Consider the following 24,469-nt stretch of genomic DNA (forward strand, 5'->3'; position numbering starts at 1 on the left):
GATATCTTTATTGTTTTTGTTCTGTGTGTGGTTGTTAGGAGCTGTTTGGATCTAATGTGAAAGGATGGTAGTCTTCAGATCTGGAATAATTTTAAATATTGCTATCTTTTTTTAGGGGTTTTCCCTTTTCTTTCTTTCTCTTTTCTTAATCAAAAGGATGCAGTACTTTGACATTTTCTTTTCCTCCCTAGGGGTGCAAAGTGACTGTGCACAGAAATTAACTAAAAAAAAACAACTCTAGCAATTTGCATAAGCACAACAAGCACTCTAGGCAGCACAAGGTATTGCAGCGTCACTCACCATGAGACAAGTTGGTGTGATCAAGGTCTATAAATAACTCTAGTTATAAAATAAAATAAAAAGCTAAGTTGGGTAAGCAAAAGTCATTTGTAACTCATATGACTCTTACTCCTTGTACATATTTTTTTTCCTACTCCTCACATTATTTATCTTTATATATATTATTTTCTTCTCATAAATTTACTGATTTAAACATCACAAAGTCTTTTATTCTAATAGGAGACTTGTGTTGTAAGAAACATGAAGCCTAAACAAAAAGTCTACACACTTTAGCCTAAAAGGTAGGTCATGAAAATACCACTTAAGTTCTAAAGTTTTCACAACTTCATCACTAAGTACCTTTTTTATTCATATAAATGTTTTTCTACGGTGATAATTGATGCTTGAGCATGCTAATTTTTTTTTTTTACAACAAGTGTTTGGAGATCCATTAAGACTAAATTTGTCTATGCAATCAAGTTAGGTAAATAATATATATTATTTATGTTGAAATAGGTAAATTCATGAGAATTTCCTTTTTATAGACAAACTTATCGTTTTATAAACTCTAATGGGTTGATGAAAGCACACTTTTATAACCACTAAACTTATTTCTAATATTAGCTACTACAAAACGATCATCGATATTAACCATAATAAATTTCAATGAGGGGAATTTTTCATGAGACCTAATAAGGTAAAAACAATTTGTCACCAGAAATAGAGATATCAAATACAATCCGATAATAAGAATAAATGATAAAGCCTCAAATAACCTCTTAACTATGAAATACACTAGATTGCTTAATATATTAAAAAAAAAAAAGAGGCTGATGCTAGTGCCATTGAATGCCAGCACAAAACATACGAGTATAAAGTCGATCCTTTCTCATGTTAGTGAAAAAAAAAACCTAAATTTTTTTGTAATATCATATATTTGCTAGTAAAGAATTTTTGCCCATATACAATCACATAGAGTATGTAAGATTGTTTTTTAACACCCACGTCTATCACACATAGAAAAGACAAACATACCACTATTTCTACACATTAATAGAAATACACTGTCATTCTAAGTGTTGAAGGAAGAATCTCAATTTTTATAGAAGTTGTAATTTTCTAATTGCATACTAGTGAGCATTTCTATCCGTAGAATAAATAATTTTGGTGATAAAATCATACCTAGATTTAGAAGTATAACAGCCCAATGTCATTTCATCCCATACTAATATATTAATACGAGAGAAAAATCTAGTAAAAAGAGAAGCCATTAAAATAACAATAATATCAATTGACAACATAATATGTAGCTGAGAGATATTACATATACATTGCTTTGAAATGATGTTAACTACAAAAAGTTTTTTTTTTTAGTGGATTGATGTCATGTATATTGTACCAAAGTGGATATAAAGACAATCATCTATCAAACTAGAAAGACATTTTATTCTCATTCCTAGTTATAACCATCCTACTAAAGAGAGATGTAATGTCAGTCTAAAAGGATGCATGACCAGTTTTTTGATGAAGGATGACTAATAAGTTTGAATACTCGGATGACTAGTCCATAAAAAAGGAACGAATGACTAGTCCACTAAGATGGAATGAACAACCATTCTATCAAGGGAAAATAAAATGTTTGGCCTTATAAAAAAGAGACATGTTATCAAGTCCCATGAAAGGGGTTGCATGGAAAATCCACTAAAAAGGGACAGGTCTTGTTAAGGGGAGACGTGTCATCATGGAGAGGGCTTTTCTAAAAAGAGGTTAAGCAACATGGGTGCCTTTTAAACTTGGAAAAGTGGCTTATTATAATGGAGGGATATAATCTTTATGCTTGGGTAAGGTGTTTTCTTATATACTAGATAGTTAAATGCCTTTATACATGGGCAAGATAACCCTATATAACCAAGAGGAGTTTAGTTTTTATATTTAGGCAAGGTGGTTTTACATGATCGAAAGATGAATTTCTTTAATCTGGTTACGGTTTGATCTATGACTCAATCTAAGACCCGGGTCATGAATTTAATAGATTGATTCTTATTTAACTTCTTTTTTAATTTGATCAGATTTGTAGGATACCAAATTGATTTACTGAGTTAGGCCGAGTTTAAATACGATGCTTCTAACAAGTTACATGCCTAATTAATAGCCTACCTTGCTAAATGAACAAATCCATTCATATAGCTTATAAATTAAGTAATTATTCCAGACATATCATCCAAAAGCTACCTAGCTAGCTCTAAAGTATTCTCCAATTTAATAACAATAATAACAGGCTATACTCTAAATTCTAGCTCTCGAAGCACTTTTAACTCTCGATTCAACAATGAATGCAACCATATAAGATAACACTTAAACAAAAGAAAATTGAAGAGAAACAACACAAAACTCGATCAAAGTATCTCTCTCTCTTTTCAAATGCTAACAATTCATAAAATACAAGTATCCATTTCTTTGAAACACGAAAGATGCTTCTCAATGCACTCAATGTCGGCAAGGGAGGCTGAATAAGATTTTACAAATCTTAGAACTAACGTGACCTTCAATCATTGAGGACACACATTCATATGCATCTTCTTCTACTATTTTGACCAAAATTTTAATACTCCTCGGGGCCAAGTTTTGCTTCTCAATTGGTCAATGGGTTCAAGTTTCGAGATGAATTTGTTTTTTAATCCCCAATAAAAACTAATATATCTGACACTTTGCAGTGTTATTTATCGTTTGTGCTAGGTTTAATGTTAATTAATTCTGCCTGAGGAAGTCTCTTCCAACAAAAGCTTGAAAGAAATCATATGGGGCAGGATGGTTAATGATGGGTAGAAAATTACGAGACATGTTGTTGCCGAGGTCCGAATTAATTTTATTTTTAATACAAAAAAAAGTGGTAGATTAAGAAAAAATCAAATCTCATGCCATTAGTTAAATTAGCAATTTAAATATTAATGAAGAACATAACAAAAATAAATAAACTAAAAAAACAAACAATAAAAAAATCACCCTCAAGCCTAATTGGATTATTAAATAATCAAATACTAACCTAACCGGAAAAATAAAAGAGATAAACTTTTTTTTTAAAAAAAAGAAAACATTAGCATAAAAAAAAGGGGGACCAAGCAAACCTAGGTGAACTTCCTAAACCTAATTCGATCTAAAAAAATAAAAAAATAAAATTCTTAATCAAACAAATATTTGAAGGATGTAATTGAGAAAAACAATGAATGGAAAAAAAATAGCAATTAAAAAAATTAGGACTAAATTTGACATAAGAATTAAATGATATTAAATGTTTTGGAAAAAAACAAATGAAATTAAAGTATAGGGATGGAATTGTAAAAAATAAATTCATTAAGAAAATGATTAAAAAATAGTAATTAAAAGAATTAGGACCAAATTTAACATAGAAATTACATGAAAATAAATGCCTAGGGGTGAAATTGGATAAAAACAAATTAATCAAGAAAATGATTCAAAAGAAAACAAATAGAAATTAAAAGAATGAGGAGCGAATTTAAAAATAAATTAAACAATAAAATAACTAGGGATGAAATCAAAAATAAAATTCAATTAAAAATAATCAATGCAAATAAAACAAGTGAAAATAAGAGAAGATGGACTGCATCAAAAGAAAAAATAAATTAAAGGGTTGATATGAAATTTTGCATGGCTAGTATGCAATCTGATGAAGAAAAAGAAGGAAAAGAAAGAAAGAAAAGAAAAGCAATTTTAAGCCCAACCACACCGAATCACCTTACACGTGCCCCCCATAGAGTAAGGGGATACCAAGACAAATCAAATAATATGTTGGAATTACAGTTCCAACCGTTGGAGCAAGCTGCATGCACTCTTAAAATGTGGTGGAGTGACTGACGCGTGCAAGGCAGACGTCAACTACTTTTTTTATTTTTTTGTGCAAAAACATAAATTTCCCTCGGGATTAAACAATATTAACAAACAAGATATGGTGAAATTACAACTAAGCCTCTGAAACCAAGGCTAAAAAATTCAAATTATAAGGGTAATGTAGTAATTCAACTGTTCTATAAAATATAAAAATACAAACATATCCTTGCAGAAAGCATTGGATTATTTTATCCAAGAGTTATGTTAGTAAATTTACTGTGTATAACAAAATGCAATCACCAAAACAAACCCCGCACAATCTTTAAAAGATATTTATATCATGGTAAAAATATCATCTTATCCCAAAGCAAATGTTAATGAAAAAATAATCAAGGGGTAAATTTTATATTGATGTTCTATAATTATCACGTTTCAGATTAAACATGTCGTGTTTAAGAATTATAATAACTTAACATATTAGATTTTAAAGTGTGACATATCATAAAATCTAAATGTTTTTTAAAATTAATCAAACTGATATCACGGTAAAGAACACTACATCAATAATTAGAGGTCGCAGATATGAAATGTGAAATCCAAAATTGCGATATTTCTTGCTGCTGTGTTGAATAATCATTTCTCTATGCATTAATAATTGCCCGATTCGTCCAATAGCAACCGACTTTTCCACCCTGATGTCTTCTGCATGCTGTATTTATTTTTTAGTCGAAACAAGACCAAGGAGGAGCAGACATGGATTGTGCATAACTGTAACTTGAATAAATAATCTCATTTCTTGGAATATATTAAAATAAAGAAGACGACGGAGGGAGGGCTGTCCTTTGCAAGGGAATATTACGTAGGGGTTAAGGTTAAGATGATGATTGTTACATGGAAGCATATAGCCGACAAGTCGGCTACCCTCCCTCCTCTTGTGGTCATATATATATAAAGTCACCTCTTTTTTTTTTTTTTTGATAACCGAGGTGTCCGGGCCAACTTGCGTGCACCACAACTAATCCCCGGGCCCACTGAACATCTTGCAAGCCAAGTGAATAGGTAAGACACCACGGGGGTGACAAGGGTACTCTTTGAGGTTCGAACCCGGAACGTTCACAAAGATTGAACTTGCAGTTGACCACAGCAGCTAAGCCCTCAAGTGTTAAAGTCACCTCTTCCTTGCCTGCACAAGAGCTGAGAAAAAATGGTGAAGGAAAAAAATAATAATAATAAGCGAGGAAAGCGAGTGGAGTCCCTCAAGGCTGCCATGTCTTTATTTTATAAATGTTTGACTTTTCCCTTCTTGGTTGCTTGGGGTTGTTACCCTTGCTCGTCGTTGTAGCAAAATGTTAATAAATTTTCTCCCATTTCTTAAGAGATAATAAAAATAAATAAATGAATAAACTTGCTCTGATCATGCTCATTAAAATATCCTAGAAATTTATAAATTATTAAAAGAACTTGATGTTTTGACCAAAACTCTCAAGATTAAACATAAAATATTAAAAAAGAGAACATTTTATACCAAAATGCCTCTATTTATAACGAAAATGCACGTATAAAGTTCGATTTCAGTGTTTGATGATTGAAATAAAAAAGAAAACAAAAACCTTCAGCCTAGGCAAGCACTTGTTATTACGATATAACACTTCGCACGTGTTTTAAAATATGATAGCGATTATTTTTTAAAGTATTTTTTGTTCGAAAATATATTAAAATGATTTTTTTTTTAAAAAAATTATTTTTGATATTATCACATCAAAATAATCTGAAAACACTAAAAAATATATTAATTTAAAACAAATAATTTTTTTTTTTTTTATAATTGAAGATTAGTTTATGGGCCTTTATATTAGAGAAGAAAAGGGCTCAGTCATTCTTCAACCTACTGAAGTCCAGTCCAAGCCATTGATGTATTGCAAAGGCACACACACACATACACAGACATGCATGTTTTCCTTCGAGCTTAGCTGCTTTTCGGAGAGAAAGTGGCCTCTGATCGACAGACTTCTTTCCTTTTTCTCTTATTTCTGTTTTCAGAAATGGAATTTGATGCAGTAAAGACTACCATTTTAGAGTGGGGTTCTTCTTTTCCATCATATGGCTAATTAATGTAATGAAAATAGCATGAGTGCCAAGTTGACACCAGTTGGCTCGATGTTTTTTTAAAATTCTTAAATTAATGGAATTACTTTGGTTTTTGTGAACTTGGAATTGGTAAATGTCCTGGGATAAAAAGCAAATGTAGAGAAGTTATATAAATCTATCTAAAATAAATATAACATAAATCTATCTATGAGAAATATAAAAATAGAAAATATAAAGTGATATTGTGTCATTGTTTTTGTTTTATATACATAGTCGACTTAAGGTAAATAGGGTCTTGGACAAAACTCTAAATGAGATCTTTTAAAATATCTAAAAAATATATTATTATTATTATTATTATTATTTATGAATGTCGGACAAATAAGTTCTTAGACAATTTTCATTTGATACTTGGAGTTTTTTATTAAGTGGGGACAATTTTTATTTCATAAAAGTATAATTGAGAAATATATCTTATTTATTCTTGAATATTTTTTGTTATTAAATGAAAACTTTATATCATTATTCAACTAGCTATTAATTTAAGTTGGTTTTGCTCATCTATTTATCTCGAGGTAGTAATTAAACACTGCTACTTTATATGTTAGTATGGAGTTGAGGTCTTGATTACACGTTTTGAACTTGAGAGTGTAGGATGATGTCCATGAAATTTGACAAGTTTGAGGCCTGATTAAGGTATTAATATTTTTATGCATGTCCGACAAATAAGTTCTTAGACAATTTTTGTTTCATACTTTGGAGTTTTTTTATTAAGTGGGGGCAATTTATATTTCATAAAAGTATAATTGATAAATATATCTTACTTATTCTTGAGTTTTTTTTATTAAATGAAAATCTTATATCATTATTCAACTAAATCATAATTTAAGCTTGTTCTGCTCATCTGTTTATCTCAAAATTAAACGCTGCTACTCTGTATTTGCTACTCTGTATGTTTATAGAGTTGAGGTCTTGATTACACGTCTTGAACTTGAAAGTGTAGGATGATGTCCAAGAAATTTGACAAGTTTGAGGCCTGATTAAGGCATGAAACCTTTGCTTTATTGTTTTAAATTTCAAGAATCTCCTTTCCCTTGATTCCCTCCATTTTTTATTACACTACAATTAACGACATGGCCTATTTTTTCAACTGAAACCACTGCTAAAATGAGGAAGAACACGAATATAGAAGCAGTCTTCTGGAGAAAAACAAGAACTCTGCAAAAGGGACTGCTGCTGTCTCTTCCTTGCGCCATTGTTTGGGGATTTCCTGAGCCTTAATTTCTTATGGATTTCAAGGGTAGTCCAGTGGATTTCTAGGTTTTTACACTTCACTTTAATCTCTCTATTTTGTTCAACATCAATTTACTATACTGATTTCGCAAGAAACGATACTCTTTAGCAACTCTTGACTGTTCTCTTTCATTTATTGACTGCATTCCTCGTTTTCTTAAAAGTTCTCTTCTCTTCGCTTGCCTGGATGGGGCGGCAAAGTGTCTGCATGCATCTGTCTGCAGTCTTTTTTTTATTGCAGATGCACTTCACTTCAACATTTTAGTTCATGTATGGACATGGACTCCATCTTCTTGTTCCATTTTCACCTCAAGCAATCAGTTAGTGCTGTTTATTTACACGATTTGCTCCATAGTTTCAACTTTCCAGAGCTTCAACTGCAGTTTTCACCGCGTCGACAAACAAGTAGTGATCTTCTTTCAATATGGGCCGTGTCAAACTCCTATCCTTGGGTTATGTGTACAGTGATATTTGCAGATTACTACTTTTGAGCCAGAAAAGTTTTGGCCTTTCACACAATGGTAGATGGCTATGAACTTCAACTAGAATGGGAACGTCGCAGATTATTTGACCTAGAAGTGGGCTTCACCTAGATTTTCTCAGTCTCAGCTTTATCTAGAAAGAAAAGCCTTTTTCATATTTCTAGGTTGCTTTGATGTTCCAAAAGCTGGTGTCAGAGGATAGAATACTGGAAGTAATTACTGATATGGTGGAGAAACAGGGGAGCAAAGGCCGTCCTTTGGACTTCTAAAGGTTAGAGAAACTTTGGAATTGAGAAAAGAGTCCTGCTAAAGCTTGTTTGGTGACTTTCTTAGCTTATTCATTTGCAACTTGGGCATCTTTGCTCCCTTGAAAGCTGAATTTTTGGTCAGTCTGGTATTATAGTTGCAAGTGAACATAATTATTATTATTTGGTAAAGCTATTACTATAATTTTATATTAATGGGTTCCACCATTAACTATGGCACAACCATAGGTTACAAGAAGCAGCAACGAGCTGCTTCTTGTGATGAAAAAACTCATGAATAGTGTTCTGGCCGGACTGATCCGGTTCAATGCTAAAAATACATTGAACCAGGTCCGATCCAACAAAATAAAAAAAAATATTTTTAATTATGTTTTATTTAAAAAATTAGTGTTAAACATTATTCAATGGCTACATAAATTAGACGGAGATCGCTTGATGATGCCGCATTTATAGAAATTGATTATAATCTCAATTTTATTCCTGATTATATTTTACATGATGTTGTTGCGCTCTTAAGAAATTTTTGAAAACTGTAGTCCTTGTCGGATGTATTTCATAAGTGATGGAATTGTAGATAGTTTAATGGAATAATAAATAATTTTTAATTTAAATATTATAGATTTAACAATTGCTATTACATCATGAAATAAATAATATTTTATATAAATATTATTTATTTCATGATGTAATAGCAATTGTTAAATCTATAATATTTAAATTAAAAACCATCAATATTAATATATATATATATATATATATAACTTCAATTTCAAAAGCATTTTTAACCAAACACATTAAACTATTTTTTGTCCAATCTCAATTTCAATCACAGTTTTAACCAAATATCAATTTTTTCAAACCAACCTCAACTAAAAATATTCTTTATAAAAATAATTTTTTTCAAATCACAACCACAATAACTACCGCAATATCAAACACACTTTAGCTTTGACTTATTTTTCTGGCATCTTCACTTCCCAAGCATGAGCTAAACTCTGCTAGGAACTGTTCATGAACTTGCAAGTGCAGCTTGAGTGTAATTTAATTATGACGTTCAGTGTTTGAAGTCCATGAACATTTTTAACAAGGCATAAACACTTAACAGGAGGAATGGACAAAACAAAGAACACATAATTAACATAATTAATGATTGTTAATTCAAGTCATTCTGTATTTATTTTTTTAAAACAAGATTTTAAGTTTGAGTTTTGTGTATGGAAAACATTAATATTTTCATCCTCTCACGCCTTAACAAAAAAAATATTTAATATATATCTAAAACTAAAGTTTATGACATGAGTTTTTAATCAATTTAATAGTAAAAAAAATAAAAATAACTATATTATAAGAAATTATTATTCAAATATTTTAGTTAACAGTTTTTTTCACAGTTTTTTTTACCTTTTTTTTTTTTTTTTTAATGAGACACATTTATGTTTTAGTTTTTGTTAATACTTAACGGACAAAAAGTACATCAACCGTTTCTTAGCTCCACCAGGTACTGTCTAATGTCTATCTAGTTGCTTCTCCGACTCTCCCTCTCACTCTTGTCTGGACCAATTTCTTTCCATTTCAAAGGGTAAGTGGAAGTGCCTCTTCTCTCTTGTCCCATCTCTCTGCCTCTCTCTCTCTCTCTCTCTCTCTCTCTCTCTCTCTCCATCTAAACCATTGAAGGTTGTCATTGCTGGTGCAGGTGATGAAACTCTATCCTTCTCTTTGGATGATAAAATTTTGTGGGTTAAGAATTTAGACTTCAATTTATATAAAAAAAATTCATTGACATATTCTCCTCGTATTTAACAATATTGAGCTCGTAATTTCACAAATTTTGTATATACACTCTTAAGAGATTCTGCAGTTCTAGAATTAAAAAAATGTTTATCGTTAATGTGTGATTAAGAAATTTCCTTAGTGTTTCAGGTTTGGCTGGTTTATCTACTGTAAAATATTTGGCAGATGCAGGCCATAAGCCTGTATTGCTTGAAGCAAGAGATGTTCTAGGTGGAAAGGTTTCTATTCTGCTCTATTTTTAGCCTGCTCTCAAGCTGGCAACATACTTGTGCTTTCTGATTTTTCTATTCATCTGTTAATTTTATTATTTTTTCTTGTCCTGTCATCATCATATAATTCGTGGTTTCTTGTTGAGCTTGATGATGCAAATGTTAATAATCTGAAGAAACACGCTGTGTTCTTGCACTCAATATGCGGTTGTCAACTTTTATTATACTGATTAGATTAACTTTTAGATTTGACTTGTGGCTTTTAAAGTACCTGGCAAAACTCTGAGATTTGTTGTCCCTCTGTCCACTCCACACAAGGTAATTGTGTAGATATCTCTTGTGACCACCAAACGGGTTGTCCAGAAGTTTCAACTCAAGCTGATGCTTCTTGAAGCCGAGAGCAGACGATGTCAGTAGCTTTCTTTGTTAACTTTCTAGCTTTGGCTACCTATGGTTTACTGCAAGTGGTAGCACCTTTTTGCATTATGCAAGAAGGTGGCGATTAGCCCCGCAACTTCCATTAGCGGTCAAGTTAGCTTCCCTTCCCCACTAACTAGTAACAACTAACAACTAAGTAAGTGTATTGCATTTGTTAGAATGATCTTGATATGTGTTACTTATGCACCAGCTCAATGGGAACATTCTTATCAGCCATATAATTGTGTCATCAATCATTTTTTCCCAATTTCACAACACTTTCTTCTGCAAGAAAAGTATCACAACATTTTTTTAACTTTTTTTATTATGGCACTCTTTAATCTTTAAGTTGGAGTCAATATCTCTCTCTGTATGTTGACGCATCTTGTTGTTAAATAGTTCAAACCTAAGCCTGATGTTCCTCTAACAATTATCTTTATTGCAGGTTTGACAGGAAACTGAAGAACATATGATCACCTACTTTTCAGCAGGTCCTGCATCTTCATTCTGTATCAATTTATTTGTTTAGAACATATGTTTATTGTCAAAAACCAGTCAAGCCAAAATCTTAAGCTAATAAGTGAGGTTTCAAGAATAATTTATATTGTATTCTCTTATACACCTCTAGTGAGTCCTCTAGACTTGAAACTTGAGGAGGCCTCGCGTTCTAATTGGTTACCACTCAACCTGACAACTTAAACTCTTAGTTAAGGTCCGTGTTTTACCTTATATTTCTATTGCATATAAGACACCACACACACACACAAAAGCATATTATGCTTAATGCATCTCTTCTGCTGATTGAGCGACTTCAAAGCTAATGATTTTGTGATAACTTACTGATTCATTGATTTGACTTCAATTTTGGTAAGATGCCTTCTGCATGTAACAATTTTGAGACGGGAATTTAACAGTACCAACAATGATATTGATATTGGTGCTAGCAAATGTGTCTTTACTTCTGTTCTTTATTTCAACAGAATGATGTTAGGGTTCATAGAATTGCTCTTTGAAGTAAGATTCCATTGTAAAACTTTCTAATGATTGGCATCAGAAGAATTTTCCTGATAGCTTCAATCATATTTTCAACTGGAATTTTGGAGTTTAGTGTTCAAACTCTTCCGATACATTCTTTGCCCTAGACTCAAGAAGAGTTTTTCTTTCCTTTACAATCCAACTACATGTTTGTCTTCTTTTTGGTAATTATATTTCTTCTCTTTCTTTTTGAAATTAGAGATGCTCTATCGCCTGACGCGTTTCATCTCTCATTTATGTTGTGCAGAAGTCCCCCTCTCAGTGTGTATGCTGACATGTCTGTGACATGTAAGGTAAAAGTTGTATTAAAATGTTTTTTTCTTACTCACTCACACCTGACACATGCATATACATGTGTTATGAAACACACAAAAACACATGCTGAGTTTTGTAATATTCTCATGTAGATTGACATAATTTAAGTAGCAGTATCTAAATGTTGAATCCTCTCACTTTGTTCCATTATGAATGGAAAACAGCATACCATTTGGGGTTTGATGAAGCTTTGGGCAGCTGTTTGCTAGAAGTTTTAACAATTGCTAGTGTTATGTCGCCATTCAGAGAAAGTATACGAGTGTGTTTTATTACTTCAATTGATGATATTCAGAGATGGAGTTGTTTATTTATGGTGGACTGACATGCCTATTCATCATCAAATCTTCAGAGACCAACTCTGCCCCCCCTCCCCTAATCATAAAAAGAGTAAACTGAATGTAACCATTAACTCATTATTTACTGGTGATGCAAGAATATTATGACCCAAAGCAGTCAATGCTGGAGTTAGTTTTTGCACCTGCTGAAGAATGGATTTCACGGAGTGACTCGGAGATTATTGATGCTGCAATGGGGGAACTTGCAAAACTTTTTCCTGATGAAATATCCACAGATCAGAGCAAAACAAAAATAGTAAAGTATCATGTTGTTAAAACTCCAAGGTTAGACTACAAAGCCTTGCATTTGGAAATACTTCATTAAACGCAATTAAGCAAATCATGAACACTGTTTGAAGTCCTCAGTGGGTGATGGAAGACGGATTCTTTACCCTCATGCGACAGAAAATGCATTTAAGTTGAATAACGGACTTAGTGGCATGTAATTTTACCTTTTATTTTCCTGCAAAAACGTAACAATGTCATCCAGCACCCTATGTTAGAACTTTATATCACTGCTATTGATTGGTGAATGACACCAGTACTCAAGTCTTCATTTCCCCACTTGAGACCTTTCTAATGAATGTCTCAGGTCTGTTTACAAGACGGTCCCAACTGTGAACCTTGCCGTCCCTTGCAAAGATCACCTATAGAGGGTTTCTATCTATCTGGTGACTACACGAAACAAAAGTACCTGGCTTCAATGGAAGGTGCTGTTCTATCAGGGAAGCTTTGTGCGCAGGCAATTGTACAGGTACTCACTGTCGGACTAACATATTCTTTTAAGCTGTCAGTTATGTCCACTTGCCGTTACAGCCTTGCGAAAAGTTCGATTTAGGGGATGGCTGAAGCTGTCCAGATAGTTACTGTTGTCAGCACAGAATCGAAAAACATTTATATATATATATAGGAAGGTTGTGTTTATGTTCTTGACTGTACCCAGAAGAGAAAGAATGCATGCATCAACAAAAGGAATGGAAAGGATGATGAAAAACGAGTAGGGAAGCATTAAAGCCTAATGTTTTATAAAATGTATTGGATTCTGCAGGATTATGAGTTGCTTGTTGCTTGGGGGCAAAGAGAGTTGACTGAGGCAACCATGAGTTAACAACACTGGAGTTGGAGGGGCATTGTTTTGGCATTTGCTGAGGATCTTCTAAAGAATCAGGGCAGGTGGCTTGAAAAATTTTATACTTGAAGTTGTTCATACATGTTACATCTTGTAAAGCTCTTAAATGAAGCGAATATTAATACATTGAATATAACTGCATTTCATGAAAAGAAAATTATTTATGACATGTAAAATTAATTTATTTTATTAGATCATAGTCAAGCTTTTTTTTTTTTCCTTCCAAATCTTATAGCCCCGTTTGTTTATTGAAAATAGTTTTTTTTTTTTTTAAGTAAATTCTGGGAAAGTAAATTATTTTTTTCAATGTTTGGTAGTGTAATGAAAAAATAATTTGAAAAATATTTTTTCAGTGTTTGGTTATGTCATGGAAAATGAGCTAGAAAATAACTTATTAATATTTTATTTTTTTCAAGTTTATTAAAATAACGAGGAACAAATCTTACAAATTAAAAAGTTGAATGAGAATGAAATTGAAAAAAAATATAATTTCATAAATTATTTCAAATAAAATAAATAATAAACAAAATAATAGAAATCAAATCTAAAAAAATAAAAAAATTAAAATAATAATAATAATTAATATTTCATAAATTATTTCAAATAAAATAAGTAACAATCAAAAGAATGAAGATCAAATTTGATTGATAAAAAATTTAAACTAAAAAATAATAAGAAAAAAGTAAATAATAATTATAAAAATGAAGACCAAAGTGAATATAAATTGAAAAACAAATATATATATATATATATATATATATATCAAAAGCTTAAGGACCAAATTTGATATAATCAGCAAATAATATGATATTTCTAAATTTTTCACAACTTCTGGAAAGTGTTTTCCACCCAAAAAAATATATTTTTCTGGAAACTAAGTCAAATTTTTCTTTGACTGAAAAAAGTTTTTCGTTGACCAGAAAGTGTTTTTCGTTGACCAATTTTTCTAATGGCAAACAAACACATGAATGTTTGGAAACTGGTTTCTTGGAAACCACTTTCCAGAAAACAAACACACCCTTAAAATTTATTTTTCCCTTTCTAATTTTTTTGTTATGCAAAATAAATAATAAATGAATAAATAAAAGGAAAGGAAAAAAGGATAAAGGTAAATAAATAACAAATTAATTGCTAAATTTATATCCAAACTTGTAGGCAAAAGAGGATATGTGTAACAGTGTTAAATGTGCACGAGGTGCACGCTTTGGCAGGCTGTCCAAAACAGTGCTTGAAGGTGCTGGCAGCCATGCCAACAGTGGGTTAAATCAGCAGCGCAAATTTGTGCAGCTGAAGGTTCGTCAAAGAAAAATCGGCAACGCAGATTGTTGACGAACATGGACTGGACGATGGACTGTCCAGGCCAAGCAGGAAAACTCGTCAGGGGGATAGGCTGATGAGAACTGGGTCTGTCGCGGAATTCGGCAGCGCAAACAGTGGCATCCTACACACAGATGCGAATTCGGCAGCGCAGGAATTGGAAGCCTGCACACAGATGCGAATTTGGAAACGCGCAACAGCTTGTGCAAGTCAGGGGCATGACTTGGCACGATCTGAAGCTTGGACGACGGATTGTCCAAGGCATGCGAGAAACTCAACAGATGACGCAGCAAGAATTGACAGTTGGGGCTGCCATGTGGACATGTAGAAGGTGGGTTAGTTGCAGTTATGGATATCCAAGATCATGGGGGCTAAAAACGTGGGGGCTGACCAGGGGTTGCTCTCAACCCACTAAGAGCATGGGAGATCATGGGGGGAAACTACCCACTACTTGGTAGATAATGGGGCCACTATGTTCATGGGTGAGATAATGTCCCACTACTTCCTTAAAAGTAGGAATGGGAGTTGTGCCTTGTAAATGCTTGTCTATAAATACTAGTTGCAGCTCTTGGTTGAAGGGAGGCATGCGTGGGGCACGTTCAGACATGCAAGAACATGTAGAGTACGAGTTAGAGATAGCTTGGTGTAGCATGCAATCTTTGTGCATAGCACACATACAGATTTGTGTATAGCTTCCTTTGTTTACGAGATCAATAAAGATTGGGAAAGAGTTCCTATAAAGCTTGTTGTGCACTTTGATTATCCTATTCTACTTGTGTATTCCGCTTGCTTAGTTTCTAGGCAAACACGAGTGGGATTGGTGAGGAAAGGCTGAGTCTAGTGAGGGACTAGGCTGCCGCACAGGTTTATTCAAGGGCGAAAAATTACCCCGTGACAATATGTAATTATTGATAGGGTTGAAATTAATTGACAATTTTTTTTATAGAATATAATTACTTTTTTTTTATGACCTTTGATCACCTTCTCTATGGGCTAATTAACAAAAAGGAGCTGTTGTCCTCTCTTGTCTCTAACGTGGCTTATGTATTAATCTCCATGAGAACCCTAGAATGCTGATCAGTATAACCGCATTTATTAAACTTGGACCTGCTTGGCAGGTTAATCTTAGGCTCGTTAATGACTCAGATTGTGTTTTTAAAAAACTTAATCTAGAATTAACCTGATTTTGATTTTAAAAAAAAATTGTTTTAATTTTTCAAAAAATTTAATTGAACTGAGTTAGCCTGCCAGTTCCATTTTCTTTTTCATTTATTTTTTTGTTTTTCAATTTGATCATTTTTTTTTTAATTTATTTGGGGTTGAACTCAATAGAGTTTTTTGGTTGCCAAAGTATAGGGATTTTGCGTCGTTAAGGAAAGACTCTATAGTCGGCTTTGCAAAATAAAGTTTAATTTTATTGATTTAAAACAATTTAGGTTTGATGAACCAGGTTTTAAACAGAAACAAACTACAAGGACTGGAGTCAAGAAGCACTGGTAAACAGGGTGGCGCATGCATTGTACGTGCCACCATGTGAAGTTGACGCTCTCCGGTAGCGTGCATGGCTTCCTTCAGTGTACAAATTTCACCTTACTTGATGGTGTTAGAAGCGTTTTAGCAAGCCCTTGCAAGTGATGCAATATGTATAGAGGTTAGAGGCACATGGAGATTCTTTTTTCTTGTTTTTTTCTTTCTCATCTCCCCAAGGTGTCATGCCATTTTATTTTTATATCAGATATGGTTATTATTCTTTTGATTGCTACTGATTTTGTTTTGGATCATTTTTCAAATGATTTTTTTCAATTTCATCCCTCAACATTAGATTAATCGAGAATTGAGCTTCATGATTTTTGCTGATTTGCTTTCTATGAGATAATTGCAGCCTTATGACCCAAGTCACAGGTTTGAAAAGTTGGCTCGAGTTGATTTCGGTCCTTTTTTTGGTCCTATTTTAATTTTTTTTCCCCTACAATTGAATCCTTTAAAATTGGGTTTGTTAGGGATTAAATTTTATAATTTTTGATTTCTTTACTTTCCATGGGGTTATCCTTATCCCATGAACCAAGTGGCGAGTTTGACACGATAACCCTAGTTGGATTAGATCTTTTTTTTTTTGTTTTTTTAATTGAATTTTTTCTTTCAGTTTCTCCCTTAGACATTAAGTTGGTTTGGGGATTTATCTTTATAATTTTTTTTTTAATTTTATTTTTACAAGGTTATCACAGTCTCACGATTCGTCTTATAGGTTTGGCAAACTGAATCAAGTTGATTTTTTTTTTCTTTTTTAAAATTGATTTTTTCTTTTAATTTTCTTCTTTAACATTGAGTTGGTTGATAATTGTGGTTCGATTTTTCTTTTTTATTTTTTTTTCTTTGGGGATATCCCTTTATCATGACTTAGTTCATGTGTTTGATGATTTAACCCTTGTTGATTTTGATTTTTTTGTCATTGTTTTATAATTTTTTTTCAAATTAAATTTTTTTTTGCAAATTCATCCTTCGATATTAGATTGATTGGTAGTTAGCCTTCATAATATTTTTTTATTAACTTTCCATATGGTTATCTTGTTCCTATAATTTATTTTGGTTATCTTTTTATGGGGTTATCGCTATCTCATGAACTAGGTCACAAATTTTACGAGTTAACCAAGATCAGCTTAAATCGTTCCAATATGTCGTCGTCTAAATATTTTTAAAAATTTTCATTCGATAATCACTACCAGAAAATCAATAAATACCAACGGAAATACCGAGGGAATATTTCCGTCGGTAAATTTCCGAGGGATTTTACCGATGGAAATATTTCCGAGGGATTTTACCGACTAAAAGATTCCCTCGGTATATACCGAGGGAATTACCGTGGGAAAAAAAATAAAGCAAAGCAAAAAAAAAAAAAAAGATGACGTGTCATTTTTTACCAACGGAATTCCGTCGGTAAATCCGTTGGTAAACTGTGAACACTGTTCATCATGTCAATTACAAAGGGAATTACCGACGGAATTTTTCCGTTGGTATTTTACAGAGAGCTCCAGAACTGTTCATCTTCCAATTGCACTTAATCGTTTTACTTTACGGACAAAATCACCGACGGATTGAAAATTCATCGGCGTGTTTTGGCGGTTTTCTGAAAAAATTCAATTGATTTAAAATTTTCATTTAAATATTACAGACGGAATCACCGACGGATTGAAAAATCATCGGTAATTTTTGGCGGTTTCTAAAAACTTTTTATGAAATTGAAAATTTAAATTAAATATTACCGACGGAATTACCGACGGAATAATTAAAAAATATTAATATTCAATTATCCGTCGGTAAATCCGTCGGTAACGCGCCCCAATAAAAAACCTGAATCCGCTTATTTCACAAGAAACAGACTCATTTCTTCTTCTTCTTCTTCTTCTTCTTCTTCTATTTCTTCTTCTTCTTCTTCTACTACTTCTTCTTCTTCTTCTTCTTCTTCTTCTTCTTCTTCACTATATGTAAAAAACATCAATATCTATTTCTTTCTCTTCTTTTCTCTCCTCATCTCCTTCTCTTTTCCTCCATGCTCGGGTATGTCTTCTTCTTCCTTCTTCTTTTATCCTCTTAGTTTTTTTTAATTAATATGCTTCACGAATTGTTTTTTCCTTAGCTTCACTTGCAAGTATATTAAGGTAAGATCTTTCTTTTTCTTATTTTTTTCATGATTTTTCACTATATTTGTTTTTTATTTAATTTTAATTGATTTTGTTCTTAATAATTGTATAAATGTTGTTGTGAGTTTTTTTTTTTTTTTTCATATGAGATCAATTTTTAGTTGATTTATTTATTGAATTTTTAAATTTTTCATATTCATTTTTTTCATATGAATTTTTTAGTTGAATTAATTTTTTTGTTTTTATTTTTTGTTACAAATTTGTTTGAGTTGATTTTCTTATTATTTTTTCCAAGCATTTTGAGTATATATTATACAATGTTGATTTATGTTAATTTAATTATTTTATAATTTTATAAAATAATTTTTTTTTTAAATGTTTTTTAAATAATTTACCGACGGATTTTACCGACGGAAATTTCCGTCGGTAAATCCATTGGTAAATCCATCGGTAATAAAAAAAATTTACCGACGCGCCTATTCCGCCAGTAAATCCGTCGGTAATATTATTACCGATGGAATTACCGACGGACAAAAAATTACCGACAAATGATTCACCGATGAAAATTCTCCGTCGGTGATTTAGTCGGTAAATTAATTACCGATGGAATATGTGTCTTACGCCGACGGAAAAAGTCCGTCGGTAAAACTGTTAAATCTTGTAGTGAATAAAATAAAATATTGTGTAATAAATAACGGGTTTTTTTGTTCATGGTTATTTTTTTACTAGAAAACAAGTTAGTGATGCATTTATATTAAAAAAAAAAAACACAAATCTGACTCAAAAATTCAATGTCACTTAATAAGAGTTCAATCATCTTGGTAAATGAACACATTGTTCATTACTCTTTCTGTCATGGTTATAAGCAACATTTACTTCGAAATATTCAGATATTTAGGAATGTTTTCCCCTGAAAAGAAAACGTAGCTGCTCGGGCGTCTTATACTGACGAGAGATCATAAAAGGGCACAATTTCCCCCACCCACCTTACAAAGTTGAATAAAAAAAACCTAAATAATGTCCCAAATTCATCCTGCTTCTTTCCATGCAAAAATCCCCTTCTTTTTCCAAGCTGACTACGTTCAGTCCCTTGCTTCATTCTAAAGGAAGCCAAACCTCTCTTTATAGGAATCTACACCAAGGAAATGAATCATCTTTCAATGCAAATCCTCCAATCTCTCGTGTTTTTGCGTAAACCCGGTCGGGTTTAGTGAATTAATATGAAAAATATATAATTTAAAACCTAATTTAGATCAAATTTTAGGTTTAAATAAAAATAATTGATTCGAATTGATCTAATGATCAACTTAATATGACCCGAGTTTCTATTTCAGCTCGTAACCCATATATAGGGTGACAACTATTGTGTCCATGTTCAATTAATCCTTAAATTAACTTAAGTTTAATATATGAAGTGCCTTTTTTATTTTTTTTATGATTCTTCCTGTACAGATGGTATCCTATAAATACATCGACATAACTTTGACACTTCAGGTTTTGCTCTTTCTCGTGAGCTTTCTTCCTCTCGTGATTTTTCTCTCTTTAGAGTTTTCTTTTCTTCTTTGTAAACGTATTATACATATACAATGGCTGAGGTCAAGCTATTCCAGAAGAACATCACCAAAAGCCCAGCAAAGAAGAAGAGGCATGGCTTTACAAGAAAATGTGCTTCGTTGGTTCAAGAACAACGAGCCAGGATTTACGTACTTCGACGCTGTGCTACCATGCTTCTCTGCTGGTATATTCAAGGAGATGACTAGCAGCTGGGTGCAATGTTTTTCCCTTTCCTTTCCTTCTCCTTTTCTTTTTTTTTTTTTTTTTTTTTTTTTGGCAAACTACTTTCTAGCTTTCAGCTCTGTGAATTAGGTCAGTCTGGTTTTGTTTTGTGGTCTTCCAAACTGATTCTCCGCAAGTGTCATTCATTTTTTGACCCAAATGGTGAAATCCAATGGGTTTGTAGGCACTGGAGAGGTTAGCTATGAACCACGCTCTTGCCTTTTAACCAGGCTGTACGTGCATGAACTACGAGCACTAAAGGGAGTAATATGTTGTGATTTTTGTATCTTTTAATTAAGAGGCTGCAAACAATGTTGTCTACAGCCTTGTAAAGAGCAGCTATATATGGACATGGATGTTCAACTTTTAAGCTTTTTGCAAGAATTATAAGGAGAAAAGGTGCGCAGATGAAGCAATTGAAATAAGAATGGGGGTATCCATGCAGTGTCCAAGTTGTGTTCTTCTGTACGTAGACCTTTCTCTGTAATATTTATGATAATGGATTACCTGTTGTTGTTCTACCTGGTCTGTCTTTTTGCTTATAGTTTTTTATTTTCATCACCTAGCTAGATACCTTGTTCCAAATCCCAAAATCTGAAGACAAAAGTTCTGTTGATTGTTGTCAGCAACAGAGTGTATAGACAGAAATTGATGGCATGAAGATGTAGTTCAGGAAGGGAGCAGGAAACCCAAACACAATTAACTCCAGACTCTTTGACTTTTAAACGGTGTGTTTGTGAGTATAAATTAATTCTAATTAAAAATATATTAAAATAATATATTTTTTTATTTTTAAAAAATTATTTTTGATATAATCACGTTAAAATAATTTAAAAACACTTAAAAAATTATTAATATAAAACAAAAATAAATTAAAAAATATTTTTAAAATACAAAACAAACAAATCAATCAATATCTTAAATTTTTGATAATAATCACGTTAAAACAATCTAAAAACATTCAAAAAATACTAATATAAAATAAAAAATTATTTTTTAAAAAATATTTTTAAAACACAAAAATAAAACAAAACAAAACTATATCTTGAAAAACCCAATCATGTAAAATTGTCAAGATTTTGATTCCAAAATAGATAAAATATCATAATGGATCGTATCCTTCTTTTTATACCAGCAAAGTATGTAAGCATGTCGTTGCCCAAGCTTAATATATATATATAGATAGATAGATAGATAGATAGATAGATAGCATGGTATCCTTTCAAAACATTAATTCTTTTTTAAGTTAATAAAAGTTAACTTATTCTTAGTTTGTACGTTTTTATACTGATATTTAATTAAACAAGTGTGGTAAATATTTAATTTAAGAAGACATTTAATATAATTAATTTATTATCTTGTTTTTATGTTTTGTTTTGGAAAAAAATTTAAATTAATATTTTTGTAATGTTTGCATATCATTTTGATATGTTGATATTAAAAATGATTTTTAAAAAAATAAAAAAAAATATTATTTTAATGTATTTTCAAATTAAAAAACTTTAAAAAATAATTGTAATTATATTTTTAAACAGATGATAAAAAATTTTATTATTATTATTCTATATACGAAACAAAATAAATAATAAATTTAGAATTAATTAATCGTACTCCTGATAAACTTGAATGTATTGTTCTTTGTGCGTACATGTGTCCTGCATGCTTAGTAGTATAAAACAATGCCGGGAACGTATAAATGAAAATCTTGGGATCATTAGCTAAAAAGCTGCTCGGTTAAATTACTGTTTTGCCTTTTTAACTTTTTAATTCTTATAACACGTATTTTAAGGGTAATTTTGTATTTTTCACAAGATTTATTAACCATTTCAAGAATAAACGAGGTTAAATAGTTATTTTATATTTTTATTATATAATATAATTAATTTATTATCCATAATAGAAAAAAATAGCTTTTCAATCGTTGACTTAATTCTAAAACAGTTACTCACTTGATTGCCTTTGGGATTTAAAAAGCTTTGCCTTTGATTTAGAGGTTATTTTATTTTTATTTTTGCATTTTATTATTTGATAGATATTGAATATCATTATGGCATCAAAATAATATAATAAATAAATAAAATATGATAAAGCTAGAAACACGTGAACAATATTTGTCAGGTTCAAATAACTCATGCAGCACCTTACAATGTACAAAACCTTGCTTCCAAGGCGATGGCCGAAGTGGCCGAAGTGTCTCGGCATCTCCTCTACGTACAAGTGATAATGTATGTTGCTAAATTATTTCTAGTTTAGTGCATGTGGATTTTTTTTTCCCCTCTCCTACTCAATTTTTATATTGGCCTTAAAAAAATCAAATCAACAACTAAGATTTCTTGTCGTTAAGATTTTATCTCTATTCTATTTATTATAATTTTTTATTTAGAATAATTTATAAAATTAAGGATTTTTTTCAATTTCATCTCAAATAGATTTTTTCATCTGTCAATTTTAGTTTTTGTTCTTTTAATTACTATTGTTTTATTTTAGATGGTTTTTGAATTTTCTTTTTACAATTTCTTCTTTCTTGAGTTTTTTTTTCCCATCAAATCTATTTCTTTTTTCTCCTTATTGCTATTTTTTTACCTTGTAGGATTTTTTAAGATTGATTTTATTTTATTATTATTTCATCCTTCAACATTTGACTGGCCAAGTGTCTTACTTTTTAGTTGAGTCTAGGTCTATAATTTAATAGATTGCGGGTTTAAGAGATTAGCCTTAACTTATGAAATTGACACGGTCTCCCTTGGTTTTTTTTTCTTTTTTCTCATACTCTAGTATTTATTATTTTTTATTCACTTTCTATAGGATATCTTACTCGTTTAGAACATAACACAGGTTGCCTAAATTATTATTTTTTTGTCTTTGTTAAATTTAACTTTTTAAAACTAATTAATTGATTTCATATTCCAACATTTAATTCTTCAGGTGTTAAGCTTCCGGGTTAAGCCCTGGTTGAGAATTTAACAAATTGTGAATTTGAGAGTTTAACCCGAGTTTATAAGGTTCACTTTGTTTGCTTGATTTTTTTCATTTGTTTGAGCTCTATTTTTTTTTTTTGTGATTTTATCCTTCAACATTTTTTTTTTGTTTTCTATATGATTTATCTCGCTTTTTAAAATAACAAGGGTTGACTCAAGTTTTTTTTTTTCCAGTCTTTGTTAAATTTATCTTTTGAAAAAAGAATTTTGTTTTTTTAATTAAATTAGATTTAGTGATTTCATTCTCCGGTTGATTTAGAGGGTTTTGAGCTTCTTAGTTTAGTACAGGTCTATAATTTAATGGCTTACGAGTTTAAGAGATTAACCTAAGTTTACAAGGTCACTTAAGTTTACTTGTTTTTTTTAAAAAAAAAAGTTTTTAATTTTTATTTTCATCCATCCATATTTTTTTATTTTATTATTCGTTTTTTTATGGGATTTTTTTGGTGGTTTTGAAAGATATAAGGGTCAACTCATATTTATTTTTTAACCTTTGTTGAATCTAGCTTTTAAAAAAGAAAATTTAGTTTTTAGTAAAAGTAAATTAATTGCATGAGATGCTCTCTATTCATGGTGTTTTGCTTTTTTGTTCATTGTTGTGACAACACATGTGACCTTTTTTAATTACTAAATTCTTAGATTTTTGTTTACTCCTTTTAAATTATTGATATAACATGAACATCTTTTTTTATATTGGCAAACACTTTACCCCACTAGTAGTATAGTGCGAGCTATTTATCTAGTATTTATTATAATTTCTTTATAAAACACATGCACATATCTTAATTAATTCATGAGTTTTAAAATTAATAATTATATATATCTCCAGTAATTATTATATTATCCACCGTCAGCTCGGATTTTAATATAATTTATATTATTTTTAAGTTATGATATTCTGAAATCATTGTTTTAAATTTTCTTTTCTTTTCTTTTTACTGAACCTGCTCTATTGTAACTCTTCACAAAATGTCACATAGATGCTTTTTCTTTGAATTTTCCTTTTCTGCTCCTGTTTTATCAACTCACTCCGTTGCCGGCATCTCCAGATTTGATTTCTCGAACTGGTATAAATGGTTTGAATTCTACAATGCTCCATTGGAAAATGATGTGTCCTTAATTTGTGATGCAAGCAATTTCTCTTGAACTTCAGTAATAGTGTTTTATAAGAGCCTGGTTTATAATATATATTTAATATTAATTTATTTTAAAAAATCAGTTGCGCGTGAAATTCACGTGTTAGTGCTTCCGAGTTGTTTGGATAGCGTGTGCAAT

At 31.2% G+C, this 24,469-nt stretch overlaps 1 protein-coding gene across 12 annotated transcripts; it reads left to right on the plus strand.

Moving 5' to 3' along the window:
* The first annotated feature begins 9,752 nt into the window (after positions 1 to 9,752).
* Positions 9,753 to 13,701, plus strand: LOC118043824 (15-cis-phytoene desaturase, chloroplastic/chromoplastic). Of its 12 annotated transcripts, none has more exons than XR_012169125.1 (7): positions 9,753 to 9,833; positions 10,175 to 10,263; positions 11,117 to 11,162; positions 11,954 to 11,999; positions 12,186 to 12,641; positions 12,949 to 13,110; positions 13,405 to 13,701. XR_012169125.1 is itself a non-coding variant. In XM_073407407.1 (6 exons), exons 4-6 carry the CDS (start codon positions 11,982 to 11,984, stop codon positions 13,462 to 13,464), a joined length of 240 nt encoding a protein of 79 aa, XP_073263508.1. In that variant the 5' UTR covers positions 9,812 to 9,947; positions 10,175 to 10,263; positions 11,117 to 11,162; positions 11,954 to 11,981; the 3' UTR covers positions 13,465 to 13,701. The 12 variants fall into 12 exon arrangements, 2 of the variants coding, with proteins under 2 accessions (XP_073263508.1, XP_034907804.1); XR_012169124.1 differs by having other exon boundaries at positions 9,812 to 9,947; positions 12,114 to 12,641; XR_004686710.2 differs by having other exon boundaries at positions 9,812 to 9,947.
* The last annotated feature ends 10,768 nt before the right edge of the window (positions 13,702 to 24,469 follow it).

This window comes from Populus alba, chromosome 2 (assembly GCF_005239225.2).
Source record: "Populus alba chromosome 2, ASM523922v2, whole genome shotgun sequence".
Taxonomy (NCBI): domain Eukaryota; kingdom Viridiplantae; phylum Streptophyta; class Magnoliopsida; order Malpighiales; family Salicaceae; genus Populus; species Populus alba.